The sequence below is a fragment of the Amblyomma maculatum genome, chromosome 1, assembly GCF_055883805.1.
Source record: "Amblyomma maculatum isolate TAMU_Amacu chromosome 1, ASM5588380v1, whole genome shotgun sequence".
Taxonomy (NCBI): Eukaryota; Metazoa; Arthropoda; class Arachnida; order Ixodida; family Ixodidae; genus Amblyomma; species Amblyomma maculatum.
Genome location: NC_139344.1, coordinates 465250098 through 465266687, shown reverse-complemented (window position 1 = coordinate 465266687; position 16590 = coordinate 465250098). Strand labels below are relative to the sequence as shown.

The window sequence follows — 16590 nt, the reverse complement described above, 5'->3', positions numbered from 1 at the left end:
CTTCGCACACATGAAACCGCAGCCGGCACATCATACGCGCCTAGTTTCTATCCTCCAACGGGCGAGCGAGACGGTGCGATGTTACGTCAGGCTTGTACCCTCGGAGCTGACGAGCACCGATAACCACAGCGAGCGCAATTCTGCCACACGGCCGCTCGCTTGCTCCGCCAGCCTTCGGAGCAGCCTGGTTACTTTTGGCAAAGACGGTACACGCTTGAGAACGAGGCAGGTAAGACACGGCGCTTATTGTAACAGAGGGTCGTTATATATAATCCAGGGGAGAGAGGGAATGGAAAGGGTACCCATGGCGAGATAGCAAGAAATCTTCACGCTTGCGCAGTGTGTGGCCCGCACTTGACACAGTACTCTGACACAACACTTCTTCCTAAAATTGGTCAACTGGTTTCCTTGTCCACGTCGAGGTCGTAGGACTTGAGCGGGTTCGCTTGGCTATACTACCCCGGATGACGGAAGTGACGGGAAGGCGCCGTCAGCATGATGATCCGCAACTGCAGGCGGTGAAGCAGATCCTTGGAGTCTCACATCCAGCTGTGATGCGGATTCCTCTGGCCTGAATGTAGCACCGTCCAGGCGCGCGTCTTCCGCAGTGTCGGGTGACTGTGTTTCTGTAGGCCGAAGACGTACCTGGTCCACGTGCCGCCGGACAATTGCTCCAGGCGTTTCTACTGTAACCATTCTGGTTCCGACTTAGATGTCACATCACCTGGTATCCACCTGGTATCCATTTGTCTCCTGTTCCATAGTTGTGAACGTGCACTCGACTCTTCAGTTGGGTCAGCCACTCCTGGCTATCCAATGGTACGTCTCCGCTACCCTTCGGGAAACACGTATCCAGGCGCGATCTAATCTGGTATCCTAGAAGCATCTTTGATAGAAACTTCCCGCTGTTCCGGGGCGTCCTTCTGTAATTGAGCAGTAGGCACATAAGTTTGTGCTCCAATTTGCCTGCCCCCAACTTCCGGAGACCATCTTCCACCGTTCGGACAACTCATTCGGCAGCCCCATCAGACTGCGGGTGGAAGGGGGCGGTCCTAACGTGCGACATGTTGTTGTTCTCGACAAATGTTGCAATTTCACGGCTAGTGAATTGTGTTCCGTTATCGGAATCTATCTTTCTGGGCACTCCAAATCGGCTGAATATGGCCCGAAAACAGTGGATTGTAGCTGTCGGGGTTGCTTACTTCAGAGGGAGCGCTTCTATCCATTTGATGTGCGAATCGATTAGCACAAGCACCATCTTGCCTTCTATCGGCCCGGCAAAATCCACATGGATTCATGACAATTTCTCAAACGTTTGTAGCCAGCTTGCTGGTGTAGCGACTGGCGGCATGGGCAAGTTGTCGATGCAATTTTTGCACTGAGCCGACATTTCCTCAATCTCTCGGTCTAGGCCTGGCCACAAAAACAACGATCGTGCAATAGATTTCATCGGCGAAGACCCTTGGTGGGTTTCATGCAGCAGTTGCAGCAATCGTTTTCGCGCACCGGCAGGTATAACCACTCGATGGCCCCAATAAATTAACCCATGGGCCAGGGAGAGCTCAAGTCGACGGTGAAAAAATGCCGCAAGGCACGGCTAACGGCATTTCGAGCTTCTAGGCCAACCTTGTAGCACGTAATGCTTGACGCGATCTAGGGTCGAGTCGATGGCTGTAAGGTCTTTCAGCCCTCGTGTCGTGACTGCGCCTTCGTCCAGGCTGTCCGAAGACAAAAAGTACTCTTGCGGCTCTTAGGGCTCCATACTAGGACCGAGTGCTTGCAGCGGAAGCCTGGTGAGGGCGTCCGATTTCAACAGTTGACTTCCGGGAGTCTACTGAAGTTTGTAACGATATCCTCCGAGACAGAGTGCCCAACGCTGAATGCGGGCTGCAGCCATAGAGGGTGTCAGGCGGTCGGCCCTTAGCAATCCGAGGAGAGGCTGGTGGTCTGTAACCAAGGTGATTTCACAGCCCAACAGATAGTCTCTGAATCTCGTGACCCCACAAACCAGGGCCAGCGCCTCACGCTCCGGCTGTAATTCCGCTCAGCTTTCGTGAGAGTCCTTGAACGGAATCCGATCGGCCTGTTGACGCTACCTACTGTGTGAAACAGTACTGCGCCAGTGCCGTGTGGGGAAGCGTGGCACTCCAGTTTCAGCTCCTTTAACGGGTCAAAATGGGCAAGCACTTCGGCATCCTTGAGACACTGTTTGGCCTTGACGAACGCAGTTTCCTGGGGGTGGTTCCACAGCCATCGCGCATTCTTTTCTAGTAACTGATATAGACAACATGGTTGACAAGTTCGGCAGAAACCTTGCATAACATCTTAGCATTCCGACAAAAGAACGCAGCTCGCTCACGTTAGGAGGGCTTGGTGCTTTCATGATAGCTTCCACTTCTTTTCCGTCGAATGAAGACCGAGACGATCGATACGGTGTCCCAGATAAGAAACCGATGGCTGGCAGAGATTGCATTTTTCGTCTCGCAGCTTTACCCCGTGCGCTCGAAATCGCTGCAACACTATTTTCAGCCGAGATGCGTTGTCTGCCGCCTTTTCAGACACCAACACGTCAAAGTATGCCTGCACTCCAGGCAAGCCCGCTAGAATGGTATCCATCTTCCTTTGAAATATAGCAGGAGCAGATGAAATGCCGAACGGCAGCCTATTGTAACAGAAGAGCCCTTTGTGCGTATTACTCACACATAGTTTGCGCGAAGCTTCGTTTAACGGCACCTGGTTGTAGGCATCTTTCAGGTCAAGCATACTAAAAACTTCACCACGGCTCAACGACGCGAACAGGTCTTCAATCACCGGAAGGTGATACTGTTCAAGTGCACAGGCCTGATTCAAGGTGGCCTTAAAATCCCCGCAAATCCGGACTGTGCAATCGTTTTTAAGCACTTGCTAACCGCACCGTCCTTCAGCACCAAGCTGACTGGTGATCCCTTCATCAGACTCAATTCCTCCGAGAAGACATCCTCGTAGTTACTGCGTAAGGTATTGATGTAGCTGATGGATTATCCCACCACCGGCCCTTCTCTTCTACCGACTTGCAATACCAGAACTCCAGCCCGATCCAGCAAGGTTAACAGGGCCCGCTTGCACAAAACAATCTTAAGACTGTCTTAGCTAAGTCCAGACTTAACTGGAGTCTAAAGAATAGGCCACTAGCATGGCCGCTTAAGACTGGAGTCAAGAGTGCGCTTCAGTCCTGACTTGAATAAGTCGCTTGTATGATTACGACTCTAGTGCTGTCTTGGTTAAGACACAAGGACGCCAGGTGTCTAAGTAGAGAAATTAGGGAAGTACAGGAATGCGCTGGCACTGTCCCTGCTGTAAGATGTACACATTCCGTCAATTTTGCGTTGTGTAAAATCCGTGCCATTGTTTTTTGCGGCTTAAGATTGTGTTACGAGGAAAAATGCCCCAAGTAGTTGCTGAGGCCGTTCTGGGAAGCCACTCTGGTGAACATGAACCCGAAGCGTTCGACGTTCGGAACACGAGCCGTCTTAAATAAGCTTGGTCTTTCTAAAGATACCATTTAAGTCTGGACTTAGCTCGGACTTTATCGTGCAAGCCGGCCCAGGTCTCGCCCGCACAGGCTTGGCCCAGTGCAGTCTAGTACTATGAGTGTGCATTCAACTGACACCTTGGTGCGTAACAGCTAGCTGAAGCTCGCCTAACACAGGCAGCCTTCCAGCATTGCACGAAAGTTTCAGATGTAAAAGCTTCAATTTTGGCCAGTGTTTGCAATGCTTATTAAAAAGTTGTCGCGATATGACACTTACTGGTGATCCTATGTCTACTTCCATTGCCAGCTCTATACCACCCCAATTGAATGTGCGGCGAATTGGCGGCTCGAGACACTTTGTTCGCGCCGACAGCAAAGTCCAGATATGAGCATTTTTATAGCCATCTTCCGATGTGGTTTCTTGCACTGTTAATGCACTCATCTTGTCAAGGCAGCTGCCGAAGTTGCAGTTGTCTCCTATGCGGCGGATTTCGACGAGGAAAGCCTGAATGGATTCTCTTTCCAGTTGGCAACGACTGAAGAGTTTGTAGCTCTCCGAAATTTCGTTCCATTTAGAGTCGTAGTATTCATTCAAGGCTTTGAACCGTCATAACTCACAATTCGGCGCCCGGGGAGCCACCCTTCCGGCAAGGATTTGAATAGTCTGCGTGCGTGCCGCCACAAGAAGTGCTCTCTTCTTGACTCAGCGATGCCATTTGCTTCGAAATACGCCTCCACTTTAATTAAGCACGGCTTCCACTTATCTTTGTTTTCGTCGAAGCTCGGGAGTATCTGGTAGGCCATGGAAATGGCTGGTAGGGCTGTCTGGGTCAGCCTTGACGGCGTGGGTGTCGTTTTGGCTCGTCGCCACTGTAACATAGCCGTGGCCGATAGGCCACGGCAAGAACTGAACGCACGTACAGTCGCGATCAATATGAAGGTGACCGCGCGAGCGTCGACCAGCGGGCCTTTCGAGCTTCATAGCAGCCTATATCGAAACTTCGACGATAAAGATTGCTTTGTCTTCTTTCCCTCGTAGGCTCTTCCGGGCTACAACAGTCACCACCATGTCACCACTATGACTACATCGCCACCTTTTTCCCGTGTTTGTTCTCTGGGCTTCGGTTTATCGGCATTGTATATCATTTCTTCATTTTTGCCGATATAGCAGAGGCGGGTTTTTCTGCTGTCACAGGTTTTGATGACACTGTCACTGTTTCTACGGCCCACATGCGCCGGACTGGTAATGCATAGAAAAAAAAGTCACCGGGCGTCCTCACAAGATTACGACACGGGCGTATCTGTGTGCTGACGAGTAAAAAAAACAACGAAATTTAAGGGAGCGACAGCAGCTCAAGGAACAGCGAAAAGAGAGAGGGAAGCTACTCTGATGTTCCCCTTGCCACGGAGGGTGATCACGTAACGTGGCGCTGCTCCTTGCCTCGGTCGCCGCTCGAGCGATCACCTTATTGACAGCCACTGTACACGCTTTGGAACGAGGCAGGTAAGACACGGCGTTTATTGTAACAGAGGGTGGTTATGTATAATCCAGGGGAGGGAGGGAATGGAAAGGGGACATGGCGAGATAGCAAGAAAACTTCACGCTTGCGCAGTGTGTGGCCCGCACTTGACACAGCACTGTGACACAACAGTAACAAAGCCGGCGGCCATCTGGATGAACACTGCAGGACGTGCAAAGCGTCTAGTAAGACGTGGGAGCCGCTTTTTGTAAGAACCAAAATTAAAGCACGGGCTCAATTGAAATTGAAAGTTATCATTGAGGCATGTCTGGTTACCAAGACCAATTTGTCAGCAGACCTTCAGTGTTCCTGTGGTTCAAGAAGTTCGGTTTTTTTAGAACGGTGCTAGAGCAGTTCCCGCTTCTGCTTTGTAGTTTTGACACTGTCTTTGCGTTACTGCTTTTTTTTAAGTTTATTTTTGTCCGGGGGTGTTGATCCGCCGCCTTTAGGTTTGACTCAGCCTTCGCTCCGTCTGTTTTTTTTTTCCTTGTTAGTTCTGTTGTTTTTACTTTTGAATTTGCTTTGGCTTCGATCGTTGAGCTTTTGCTCCTTCTTGGTTCTTTGCTTTGTTAGTTCTGTTTTTGTTTTTACCTTTGACTCTGCTTTTGCTACGATCGTTGGTCTTGGCTACGCTTGCGCTGTGTTTTGGCATCGTTGGTAACACGGGGTCCCATTCATTGAATTATATTATTATTGTGTGCGTCGGCTCAGGACACGTTCAGCTGTGTAGCGATCTTAAACCGTTTCAGATAAGGGCCCTTAGATCCAATGGAAGAAGGACGTTTTTTGGTCGATAATTTTATTCCTCTTGTTCTCAGGATGTCACGTGGGTTATGGTTTGCGTTTATAGGTTGCTCCCCGCTTTCAATAAATCTGTTGGTAGTCAGCGCCTGTCCTGTTGCTGTGTGTTCGTCCGTGTCTATTCGCGCTGCTGATTATTAGTATGTATTCCCGCCAACAAGCCCAATTCAAGACTCTAGCAGCAAGTGAGCCTGCTGACTTGTGCGTAGTTGGCATCACGGTTTACCACAACAAGCTGTCAAGGCGGTCAAGTGCGCTGCAACCTTTGTGAGCATCACCATCCGCTGAGCAATCTACTTAGCAGAATATGCTCTTGTATGTGCAATCAAGATCAGAGAGTGCCCGAAAAAGAAATAATAAAATGAAACGTCGAAGTTCCGGTAGAAAAGAGAGAAAAAATCAAACCTCAAACTTCCGGTAGACCCCGGAACACCGTTGAAAAAGAAAAGCATTGCTCACGAAATAGCATATCTGCACATCACAGGTGACTTGGAATTATTTAATTTTTGTAGGCCAATACAGCCGTCAGAATCAAGTGGGTAACAGCTGTTGAGCTATACTTTTTGCCATCGCCTAGAATAGCGCTCATGAAGGCTATACCAAAAGCAAAATGCAGCATCCGAATTTTCAATTACGGCTAAATTACTACAAAATTTGTATTTACGGAGGTGACGTGACCTTAAATTTACGATTTGGTGTAAGTTAGGTTTCGTAATGAAAGGATACAAGTAGATATAATGCAGTCGATTTGTAAATAAAGCCGAAGCATTGGTGTATAAACCCTAAAAGCGCAGTTGGCTCTTCACAGAACCACTAAACACCTGCTCCAAAGCCAGTCACTAAGCAGACATTGCCGAACCGCCATATCAGAAAACAGTAGCACGAGGAAACTTTCATCCACTGGTCGAGCAAATACAAGAACTAGCTGTTGGTCAGCGAATACATCTGCACTCGATTACTGTACCCCTCGAACAGTTGTTTGGCTCAAATACGATATAAAAATAAGAATATTTTCCTATAGAAATCGGAGACCTTGCCGAGATTTTTATTTTCATTTCTAAGAACACCTTCATTCTGTCGTCTTAGTTATGACGAAAGCATGGTAATATGCGCAATTTCTCCCCTTTTGTTTACTTATGCCTGTATTTTATACTGAAAAATACAAATGCATTACAGCTATGCATCTGCATACATATGTACTACTTCATGAAGCAGACCATCCCGTCCGCGGCGGTCACTTTTTTATGAAGGCAAAAAGCAAGGCGCCCATGTGCTGTGCGATGTCAGTGCACATTAAATAACTTCAAATGCCTGATATTTCCGGACCCCTCTAACGGCACATCTTATTGTCTGAATCGCTTTGGTGCGTTAAACCCAACAGACCGAGCCGAACCGTAACGCATACGCTTATATGCTTCAAAACTCCGGAGCCAGGTTGGCTCAATTACAGTAAAACTATTGCTCCCTCACTTCTTCCCCTGCTCCATACTCGCTTGCAGCTTTTTTCTGGGTGGTCGGCGGACTCTTCCTGCGGGCATTCCCTGAGCAACTGTGCCGATTATGAACGGAATATGAACGTTGTCTTTACGACAAGAAATAAAAGTCCTTTTTAGGGCTATTTTGCCTCCTCAATACATAAACATTCTCCTTTGGCTGTCGAGAGAGCAACCTGGAAGGACCAGAACTTACTAGTGCGGGCTGATCGGCCAACTCCATGAAACGCCTCTGGATGTGCTGGTAGAAAGACTCGTCCGACAGCAGCTGCACAGGTGGATAAGGCGAGTGAACTATGTTGTCCATGATAGGAGCCTTGACGACTTCCGTGGCAGTTTCCGGCATCAAAGTCATGCAGATGGTTCCCTGTAGTGTATGCGTGATGAGGTCATCTTGGGTGAAGAAACTCTTCTATTTTTGACCCTGATTCATTCTCCTATTATTGATTAAATTTATAATGCAGTAATATATTTCAACGGCTATAATTTCAACTCCAATTGTCCGTCAAGGTACCATCCACCATTTCCTGCAGGTCATCCGCATAGATGCCCTAGGGAGCTCAGTGGGCTTTAAAAAACTCTTGTTAATTGCAGTGTTACATGTTACTGCAATTATTGTCAAAGGAAGCAGTACTAACTGTGAACGCTTTTTTAAATTAGTAACTAAATTACTAAACTGCGTAGGCGCAAGATTCCTAGTCTTGGGGAGGTTCTAGGGCGTGCGCCTCAGCGCCGAGGTTTGCCGCCTCTGGACGGTATGCACAGCCGTTCAAATTAGAATCGCGATGGTGGCACTGTTGATGCTACTTACCCGCAAGGTGACTAAAAATCTGGCATCTTGGAGCTAATGAACGCGTGCGCACTGGCTACGGAGAACTCTGCACTCTGCTAACCGGGCGCTCGAGCTGGAACGACCATTGCAACTGTTTTGCTAAGATGTTATGGCCTCACAAAATGCAGTAGTGATCGGCGGAACCTTCAGAGCACTGCTACCCATCTTCGAGAAGGCTATAGGGACCGGACACCTAACGGGTGGCGCCGCCTCTCGGCGCATTGGAGCGTGGTGTTGGTCGTTGGTTCGTGTGGAAATTGGAAATCCTAAGGTTTAGATGATGTTGTGCGTGAATATATCCTCAAGTGAGCAGAAAGTTGGGCTAGTTGTGTGAATATGTCCAGTGAAATGAAGTCTGGGCAAACAAGGCTGGCGAAACGTGGTACGTTGTTGGCTGCACTGGCAGCTAACCAAACTCTTCGGACGCTGTCAAGTCGATTCATTTCTACACAAACATGAGTGGTGGGTGACCTAAGCATGGTTCTTTAAAACGCAGAGGCACGAATTAATTTTTGTATTTGTTTACTGTGTGGTCATGGAAAGTGCCGAATTTTTTAAATTCCGGTTGCTACCGGGTGCTTTGTGCCTTCTGTTCCCCAGGAGGGACGGCACGAGAGTCTCGGAGTCGAAGCCGCACTCCTTCATCTGTAGTCACTTTATCGACAATTGGAAATCGAAGTAACCCAACAGCGTAAATTACAACGCTAGCATTTACCCGCCTGGGTGCAAAAAAACCCCAGCACGGAAAAAGAAAACGCAGCTCCACCATCGTCGTTCGGGCTGCGTTACGATCTTCAGTGATGGGCAGATACAATGCTTGTACAACTACTTTCGCTGACATAGTCACAGTTAAATTATTTTTTGTTTTAACAGAAAGAGCAGATGGGAGACATGAACTATTCCTATTACCATGATCTTGTCCTTTTTCCTCTCTTCATTTGTCAACCAATGAAAATGTGCTGAGAGCTCTGCATTGATACTCTTATAATTTGTTAACATTTGTTCATGGTACATGTCCACTTAGCCTAACAAAATCACTCATTTCACAGCTCAATCAATACCGCATGATCACAAAATCTGCTATCGGCTTCATATAAAAGTCGAACTAGAAAAAAATACAATTTAATTTGTGGAAACGAGCATAAACGTGGCATTCTTTTTTAATTTCGAAGGCCGTGTAGGAATTTTTTTTTTTCGCATTCATGTTGCACCTTGTACTTACGTATTTTCTCAGCAGCGCTCATTTCCTGGCCCGCCTAAATACATCTGTCTCTCATTGGCGCTTTAGTGAACGTGACATTTCCTGATTGTGGCGTAGTAAGACATGTCTGTTTTACCGCTCTCAGAAATTGCTTCTATGGCCAATGTAAACAGATTTAGCGACAGTCCGGCCAGCTGCAGTGACAAAATTGTAAAAGGAATGGCTTTCAGTTAACCGGATCCCTTTACGTGCAAATAGAAAACTACCTACATGGTCGGGTCCCCTCACACTCATCAGGTATCGAGGTCAGGTATCGGCCCCGCAAGTTCGTGGTACGCTGAGAAAGTTAAACACCTTAGCGAAAGAGCAATCAGAGAGATTCATATAACAATAGAACGCTCTCTTAGTTATCGGTGGCTTAGTTACAACACATCACACTGTGTGTGCGTGTTTTTTTTTTCTATTGTATTTAAGTTTGACAGTATTTGACTATTGCCTTCAAATGGTCAAGGCGACTGCGGTCAATCGCATTGAACTTCCTGCGCTGAGAGAACGCCTAAATAAGCAAAAGCCAAATACTACCAAGATCTCTCTATCATAGCAGGCGTCCGAAAAAATAGGGCCGCTGATAGCAGGAAATTTAATTTTTTTCTTTTCCCAACCTTCGCAGCATGTCCAGAGAAAGGTATTTATAGTAAAATATTTTCTAAGTCAAATATATGTAGCAGCTCCGACGTGTTCAACAAGAGCATTGTCGTATATGTAAAAATGATGCTGAGGTGGTATTACTCATTTGCCCTGTATTATGATTAAGTTGGATAGTCTCAAGGCCGTGTTCAGTGAGCTATTGTAGCGTAATTGTGCAGGAAGTCCTGGAAGTATATGTGTGTTAGCTTTTCCGAACATAAATAGGATCCTACTTTTGCCTTGCTTGTTTATTTTTCTCCTTTTCCAGCTCTCGTTGCAAGGTTGAAACTGGAATGTCATTTGCTATCATTCTAATCTGAATCGTTCGAGCCTACCTATTACCAAAAAAGACAGGTGCAGCATCTTTTTCATTTTGCATGAATGCTGACCATTATACCACTACTACGGCGCCACGGCTACACGGCTCGGCGGTATTTGATCTTCAGGCGGGTTTCGACTAATAGACTTAATATAAGAAAAAAGCGCAGTGGAGGCACAATTCCCGTCTTCGAAGCCGTCTTTACAAGCGCCTAACGAAGGTCTTCCTAGCGCGCGGTAAAATCACGCGCGTGGTATTTTCGAGTATATAACAGAAATACCATGCGCCGGGCGGTAAAAAAAAAAACGCACACACACGCGCACCCTGCCGAGGACGGCCCTTTCCTTTTTCAAGGTTTCCCGGTCGAAAAATGCTCCTTGCTCCGTACAAGGCCGCTGACGCGGCTGCCGGTTGACGATTTCAAGATTGTTTTGCGCCCTAGTGGGGGGTCTGTCTAGTCCAATACAACGAGGGAGAACTACGGGCGGCTGTTGTCGCCGGCAGCGGATTGCATCCCCCTGTTGCCAAGGAGGACCTCATATGTACGAACATGGCCAAGAATATTTTCACAGTGTCAACTTCTTGCGCAGACCGAGTAGCCAATTATGCCAAAATAAGACAACTCACACTTCGTGGCAGCAAACTTATGTTCCACGCATACGTAGCTCCTCCGGACGGTGCACGGCCAGGAATCATCTACCGCGCCTGGAACGGTGAGTCGCCGCAGAACTTGCGCAGAGAACTACGCCGGGCGAATCCTCTCTTACCGATTGTCCAAGCCAGGGACATGTGGCGAACCTTGCGTTCTGTGCTCATTCACTTCAAGGCTGAAGAACTTCCGCCATCGGTGAAAATGTTTGGCGTCCTTTACGCAGTATTACCCTTCCACCCCAAAGTGGAGGCCTGCCTGAACTGCAGACAAATCGGCCACAGACGCGATGTGTGCCCTTTGCCGAATCGCCTCACCTGCCCAGGCTGTGGACAGAAGCACCAAGCGGACCTCCCCTGCATTCCGACGTGCGTGGTCTGTGGGGGCGCCCACATGACGGGCGACAGGGCCTGCAAGAAACGCTACCAACGCCGCTATAGTCGTCCCTCCCGTCCACGACGGGCGCAGCCGCCGCAGGAGTTCAACCTCAAGAAGGAGTCCTTCCCGAGAATCGAAGACGGCCACCATCGCAACAGGAGCAAAAGTCCTGGACGAACTGGATCCCAAAGACGGGACACTGGGACCCATTACCGAAAGGTGAGCTGGGCACAGCGAGCCTCCCGCTCCACTAAAACCCGATCTGAATCAAAAGAAAATTCTAAAACTCAGGAAACTATCGAACGTCTAACTAGAGAGAATCAGGAATTAAAGCAACAGTTGGCTCTGGTACTGGAACGCTTAAATGCACTCACAGCACCTACTCCTAAACCTACTCCGTCGCTTACTATCGCCCTCTCCACCTCGAAGTCAGATATAGCAGACCAATCAGAGAGCGATCCCATAGAATCCTCCCCCCAGCCCGCGAAAAAGAAGAGGACACAACAGCCCGATTCAGCTGACGAGGACCCCAAATGCGCATTTCAACAAATCCGAAAAAAGCACAGGTGGCTCAGACAAAAGGTTGATTTAGGCGTTACCCAAATCGCCGAACGCTTTACCAAGATAGAGAATATTCTCGTCATGCTAGTTGCTCGGCTCTCCCCCTTGGACGCCCTGCCACAATCCTCCCACTATCAAGCGCCTTCCCAGCAACAAGCCCCCCTTGAGCCCTTGCCTCCTCCTCCCCCTCTGCACTCTGCATATGGCAATGGAACTGCCGCGGGTTGCAAAGGAAGAGAGACAGTCTCTCTCTTTACATACAACACTCTACACCTTCCCCAGATGCCATCTGCATACAAGAGCCTTTAAAGGCATGCAAGCTTCTAGGCTATCAGGCTATACACTCCCATTCTACTTCCCCGTGAGTTACCACATATATCCAGAGAAATATCGTGTATGTAGCTCACGATCTGACCGACCTCTATTCCGACTGCACTCTTCTCGAACTCCTCCGCCATCGTAAAAGACAACTCTCATATTTCATTTTAAATATCTATTCTCATCCTAGAGATAACTTTACTGCTGTATTTGAAGCACTTGACAGGGCCATCCAAATAGCAGGCTCCGCTCCTAAGTGGTAACAGGTGATTTTATTGCGCCACACGTAGACTGGGGATAAAATAGGAACACTCGCTAGGGCACCAGCCTATCTCAGTACATTCAGCAAAATAGGTGCACCCTAGTCACTGACTGTACACTAGCCACACGCATTGGCAACAGTGTGAGCAGAAATACCAGCCCAGACCTTACTTTTACTACGAACGTCCGTCAGGCTAACTGGACTCACACGGGAATCAACCTCGGCAGCGATCATTACATCCTAACAGTTATGCTGCCGTCTGCTAGTTTACGGCCTCAGTTTCACCTTAAACCTATTGTAGACTGGGACAAGTTCCGCAAAATTAGAGACCAAAACCCGGCACAAGAAATTCATGACTATATGGACTGGGCTTCTAAGCTCCTACGGGATGTATCCCGTAGCGAAAAATTGGCCCCAGCAGAACATATTGGAGATCCAGTTGACAGAGATAATCGCAAATTAAACCGGAAAATGGCGCAAACGCTCCAGCTCATCACCGAACACGCAGCCGAGCTCTCGTCACAGCAATGGAATCAGTTATGTAACCGATTAGACGGCACTCTACACATGAAGAACTCGTGGTCCCTCCTCCGCCATATGCTAAACCCATGTTCCTCACGGTCAGAAAATAATAAACAAATCACCAAACTACTGCACGAGGCGGAGAAACAAGGGCAAGACGTTGAAGCAGCTCTTAAAGCCACATACTTCCCCGACCTAAAGCAAGAACCATTACCGGCTTACAAAGGAACCCCCAATTCAGACTTGGACGCTCCCATCACAGAGGCGGAGGTATGGGCTGCCCTGGGTAGGCTCCGCACCACGTCCGCACAAGGTCTTGATGGAGTAACTAACAAAGCGCTACAAAATTTAGGCGCTAAATCATTAGCCTCACTCACTAGGTACATGAATCAACACTGGGACCAGGGCACGCTGCCCCCGGAATGGAAATCAGCCAAGGTAACTTTCATACCAAAACCTAACAAACCTTTAGACCCTAAGAATCTGAGACCAATCTCTCTCACCTTCTGCACAGGTAAAGTCATGGAGCACGTAATCCTAAATCGACTTAACCGATACATGGAGCAAAACCAGCTCTTCCCCACCACCATGCTTGGCTTCCGCGCGGGCCTGTCAACTCAAGACATCATGTTACAACTTAAGGAGGATGTGCTCAATCCCGTTTTCCCTCACATCACCAGAGCTATCCTTGCATTGGACCTGACGAAGGCCTTTGATAATGTTGCCCACTCCTCCATTTTACAATCAGTGAGCGACCTAAACGTGGGCTCTCGCACGCATGACTATGTTGCTGCCTTTCTCAGCAACCGATCCGTCTGCCTACAATTAGGCAAAGTAAAAGTTGCCCTTTCAAGCTAGGCAGTAAGGGAACGCCACAGGGAGCAGTTTTGTCCCCATTTCTTTTTAACATTACTCTTATCCCGTTAGCGAGGGATCTTGACAAAATTCCTTCCATCTACCACTCCTTGTATGCGGATGACATCACCATCTGGGTCAATACCGGCAACCATGGCGAAATTGAATCCAAACTTCAGCTGGCCGCTTACACTGTTGCTACGCATGCAAGCAGCATTGGTCTAAGCTGCTCGGCAGCTAAATCTGAGCTCATAGTCATGAACCTAAAAGAACGGAACCCCCTAATATTCAAGTCACATTAAACGACACCCCCATCCGCAGGGTCAATAGAATCAAAATTTACAGTATTTCTGACAACGGCTCCAACGCCGAGACCATAAAATTAATTCGTGCTGCCATTTTGAATACAGCCTCACAAATTAAGCGTATCGCCAATCGCCATCGCGGCATCAGGGAAGCAGACACACGTCGCCTCATTCAAGCATTTTGCCTATGCAGGATCACCTACTCCATCCCTTACCTCTACCTCACACCCACGGAGACCGAGCAACTCAACAGACTTATCCGCACAGCTTACAAAAGCGCTCTCCTCCTCCCTAAATCAACGCCTACTGAAAAACTACTTCAACTAGGGGTTCACAACACCCTAGGAGAGCTGGTAGAAGCTCACCTCATTAGTCAGTACCACAGACTCTCACATACCGAAACCGGACAAATTCTTCTGCGCCGAATTGGGATAAACCTACCCGGTCATACCTCGGCCACGCGCAATCCTCCCACCGCTGTTAGCAACAATCTTTACATTACGCCTCTTCCCAAAAATACCCACCCGGAGCATAATCGTGAGAGACGGAAAGCTAGAGCCAAGGCTTTGCACCAGCACTATCCTCCTGGAGCTCCGGCAGTTTACGTAGACGCGGCCGAATATTCAAACCGACCAGCTCCCGCATTAGCCGTCGTGGATGGATTCCACAACACGATAGTCAGTGCGTCCATTCCAATTTTGCAGGATTCCCTGCAAGCTGAAGAAGCAGCAATTACCCTAGCAATTACACACCCCTCTGCTGAGTATATCTTCTCAGACTCCAAAACAGCAATTAGTAATTATGCCCATCGCAAAATCTTCTCCCCGGCCGCAAACATTCTGGCATCATCCCCTCCACCGAATCACCTCATCACCCTCCTCGGGGTCCCTGCGCACAGCGAACACCCAGGCAACACGGCCGCTCACTCCCAAGCCCGAGCACTCGTCAACCGGGCTGAGAGCGACCTGGTGCCTTCGTCTCGCAGTGCCAGAGATCGGCTTCTTAACTACCACGACTTCACCGTATTTTATAGAAATTCCCGCCTGCTGTACCCTCCTCCGCATAAACCTCTTCCCAAAAGCGACCAGGCTTTCTGGCGCAGACTTCAGACGGCCACAGTCACGACCCCTTTCCTTCTCTCTATTATAAACCGTGGCGAAACCGCTCCTCACTGCCACTTGTGTCCTAGCACCAGAGCCGACTTTACTCACGTCTTCCTGAACTGCCCGAACAAACCCAAGCCCCCGTGGCAAGGGCCCAGACATCAGGAGCGATGGGAGGCTGCTCTGCGCAGCTCGCTGCCGGAGGTACAGCTTCTGACAGTGAGCTGGGCTCGAGGGGTCGCCGAAGCTCAAAAGTGCCTGGCCATCTAGAGCGGCCTGAGGGCCCATCGTCGTCCTGCTCCCTCACTTCCCTTTACCCCCCCCCCCCCTCACTTAGTTCTTTTTTGACTCATTAAAGTTGCTACCTACCTACCTTGCAATTACTCAAAGCAGCTCAAAGCTCTCAAAGCCACTACGCAAAACGACGGGTAGGGACATGCTCAAAAACGCCTCGCAGAACGGAAACGACTGCTCCGCTAAGCTGCCACGGCACTCCGCTGCTCCGGTACTCCGCCGTGGGCGGCGCTGTTCCACCGAGGCAATAATTAAGATAAATGGAGAAAAATGAGCATGACAGCTACTGCTACCACCCCGCTTCAAAGGGGACGCTCCTATATTCCAAACATTCCATCCATCCATCCATCCATCCAACGGTGGCCCCATACAAGGGGCGCCCGGTCCCTATTGCAATCGAGATGGAGCAGAGTCGCCACCTTGCGGCCCAGCGGCGAGACCTACTCAGTGTGGATGCGTTTTCGCGTCGCGTGCCAGCCCGCAGTGATTTACGCGCGCGCATGCGGCGTGTACAGGAGCGTTTTTCTTTGTTTCGCGGTTCCTGTGCGCTTTTGCTTACCTATATACCTCTTGCAAAATAAATTTGAACAGTCTACAACCCCACGCTTCATTACAAAAAAAAAAAAAAAAAAAACTTGTCCGTATCGAGTATGTCACGCTTGGATAAGGACATCATCCATCGCGGTCTTCGGCGCTTGAGATCCTTTTACACGCAATGTCTCCAACGAAGTGGTACTGTCTTTAGCGCCGTGTCAAAGAAAAACAGGTCGCTGCCGTCAATAAACGTTAACGCAAACGTTCTGAAATTGCTTATTCTCGTTTCTGTTTGGAATACAGCAGCCACTAAAACATATATGCCACCGCAGACTGCTTCATATAGCAGAATGCAGTTTGAACTGACCACTATATGCCTTCTGTATGCACGATAGAGTTGTGTGCGTACTTTGTTTTTGTTTTTTTTTGCTTTTAAACCACTGTC

The 16590-nt window shown here is 48.7% G+C and overlaps 1 protein-coding gene and 1 pseudogene across 1 annotated transcript; one reads left to right on the top strand and one right to left on the bottom strand.

Moving 5' to 3' along the window:
* Nucleotides 1-450: 450 nt before the first annotated feature.
* LOC146209861 (uncharacterized) lies at nucleotides 451-11408 on the bottom strand (annotated as a pseudogene).
* Nucleotides 11407-15587, top strand: LOC146209860 (uncharacterized). The gene is made up of 3 exons (XM_084581358.1): nucleotides 11407-11610; nucleotides 13256-13340; nucleotides 14203-15587. Exons 1-3 carry the CDS (start codon nucleotides 11407-11409, stop codon nucleotides 15585-15587), a joined length of 1674 nt encoding a protein of 557 aa, XP_084437484.1.
* Nucleotides 15588-16590: the final 1003 nt, after the last annotated feature.

Bases quoted from the DNA above. Each gene is read 5' to 3' on its own strand.
- LOC146209860 (XM_084581358.1), top strand. From the start codon at position 11,407: ATGACGGGCGACAGGGCCTGCAAGAAACGCTACCAACGCCGCTATAGT. The intron at 11,611-13,255 runs GTGAGCTGGGCA...CCCGACCTAAAG, and splicing joins CTGGGACCCATTACCGAAAG to CAAGAACCATTACCGGCTTA. The intron at 13,341-14,202 runs GTAGGCTCCGCA...CTAATATTCAAG, and splicing joins GGAGGTATGGGCTGCCCTGG to TCACATTAAACGACACCCCC.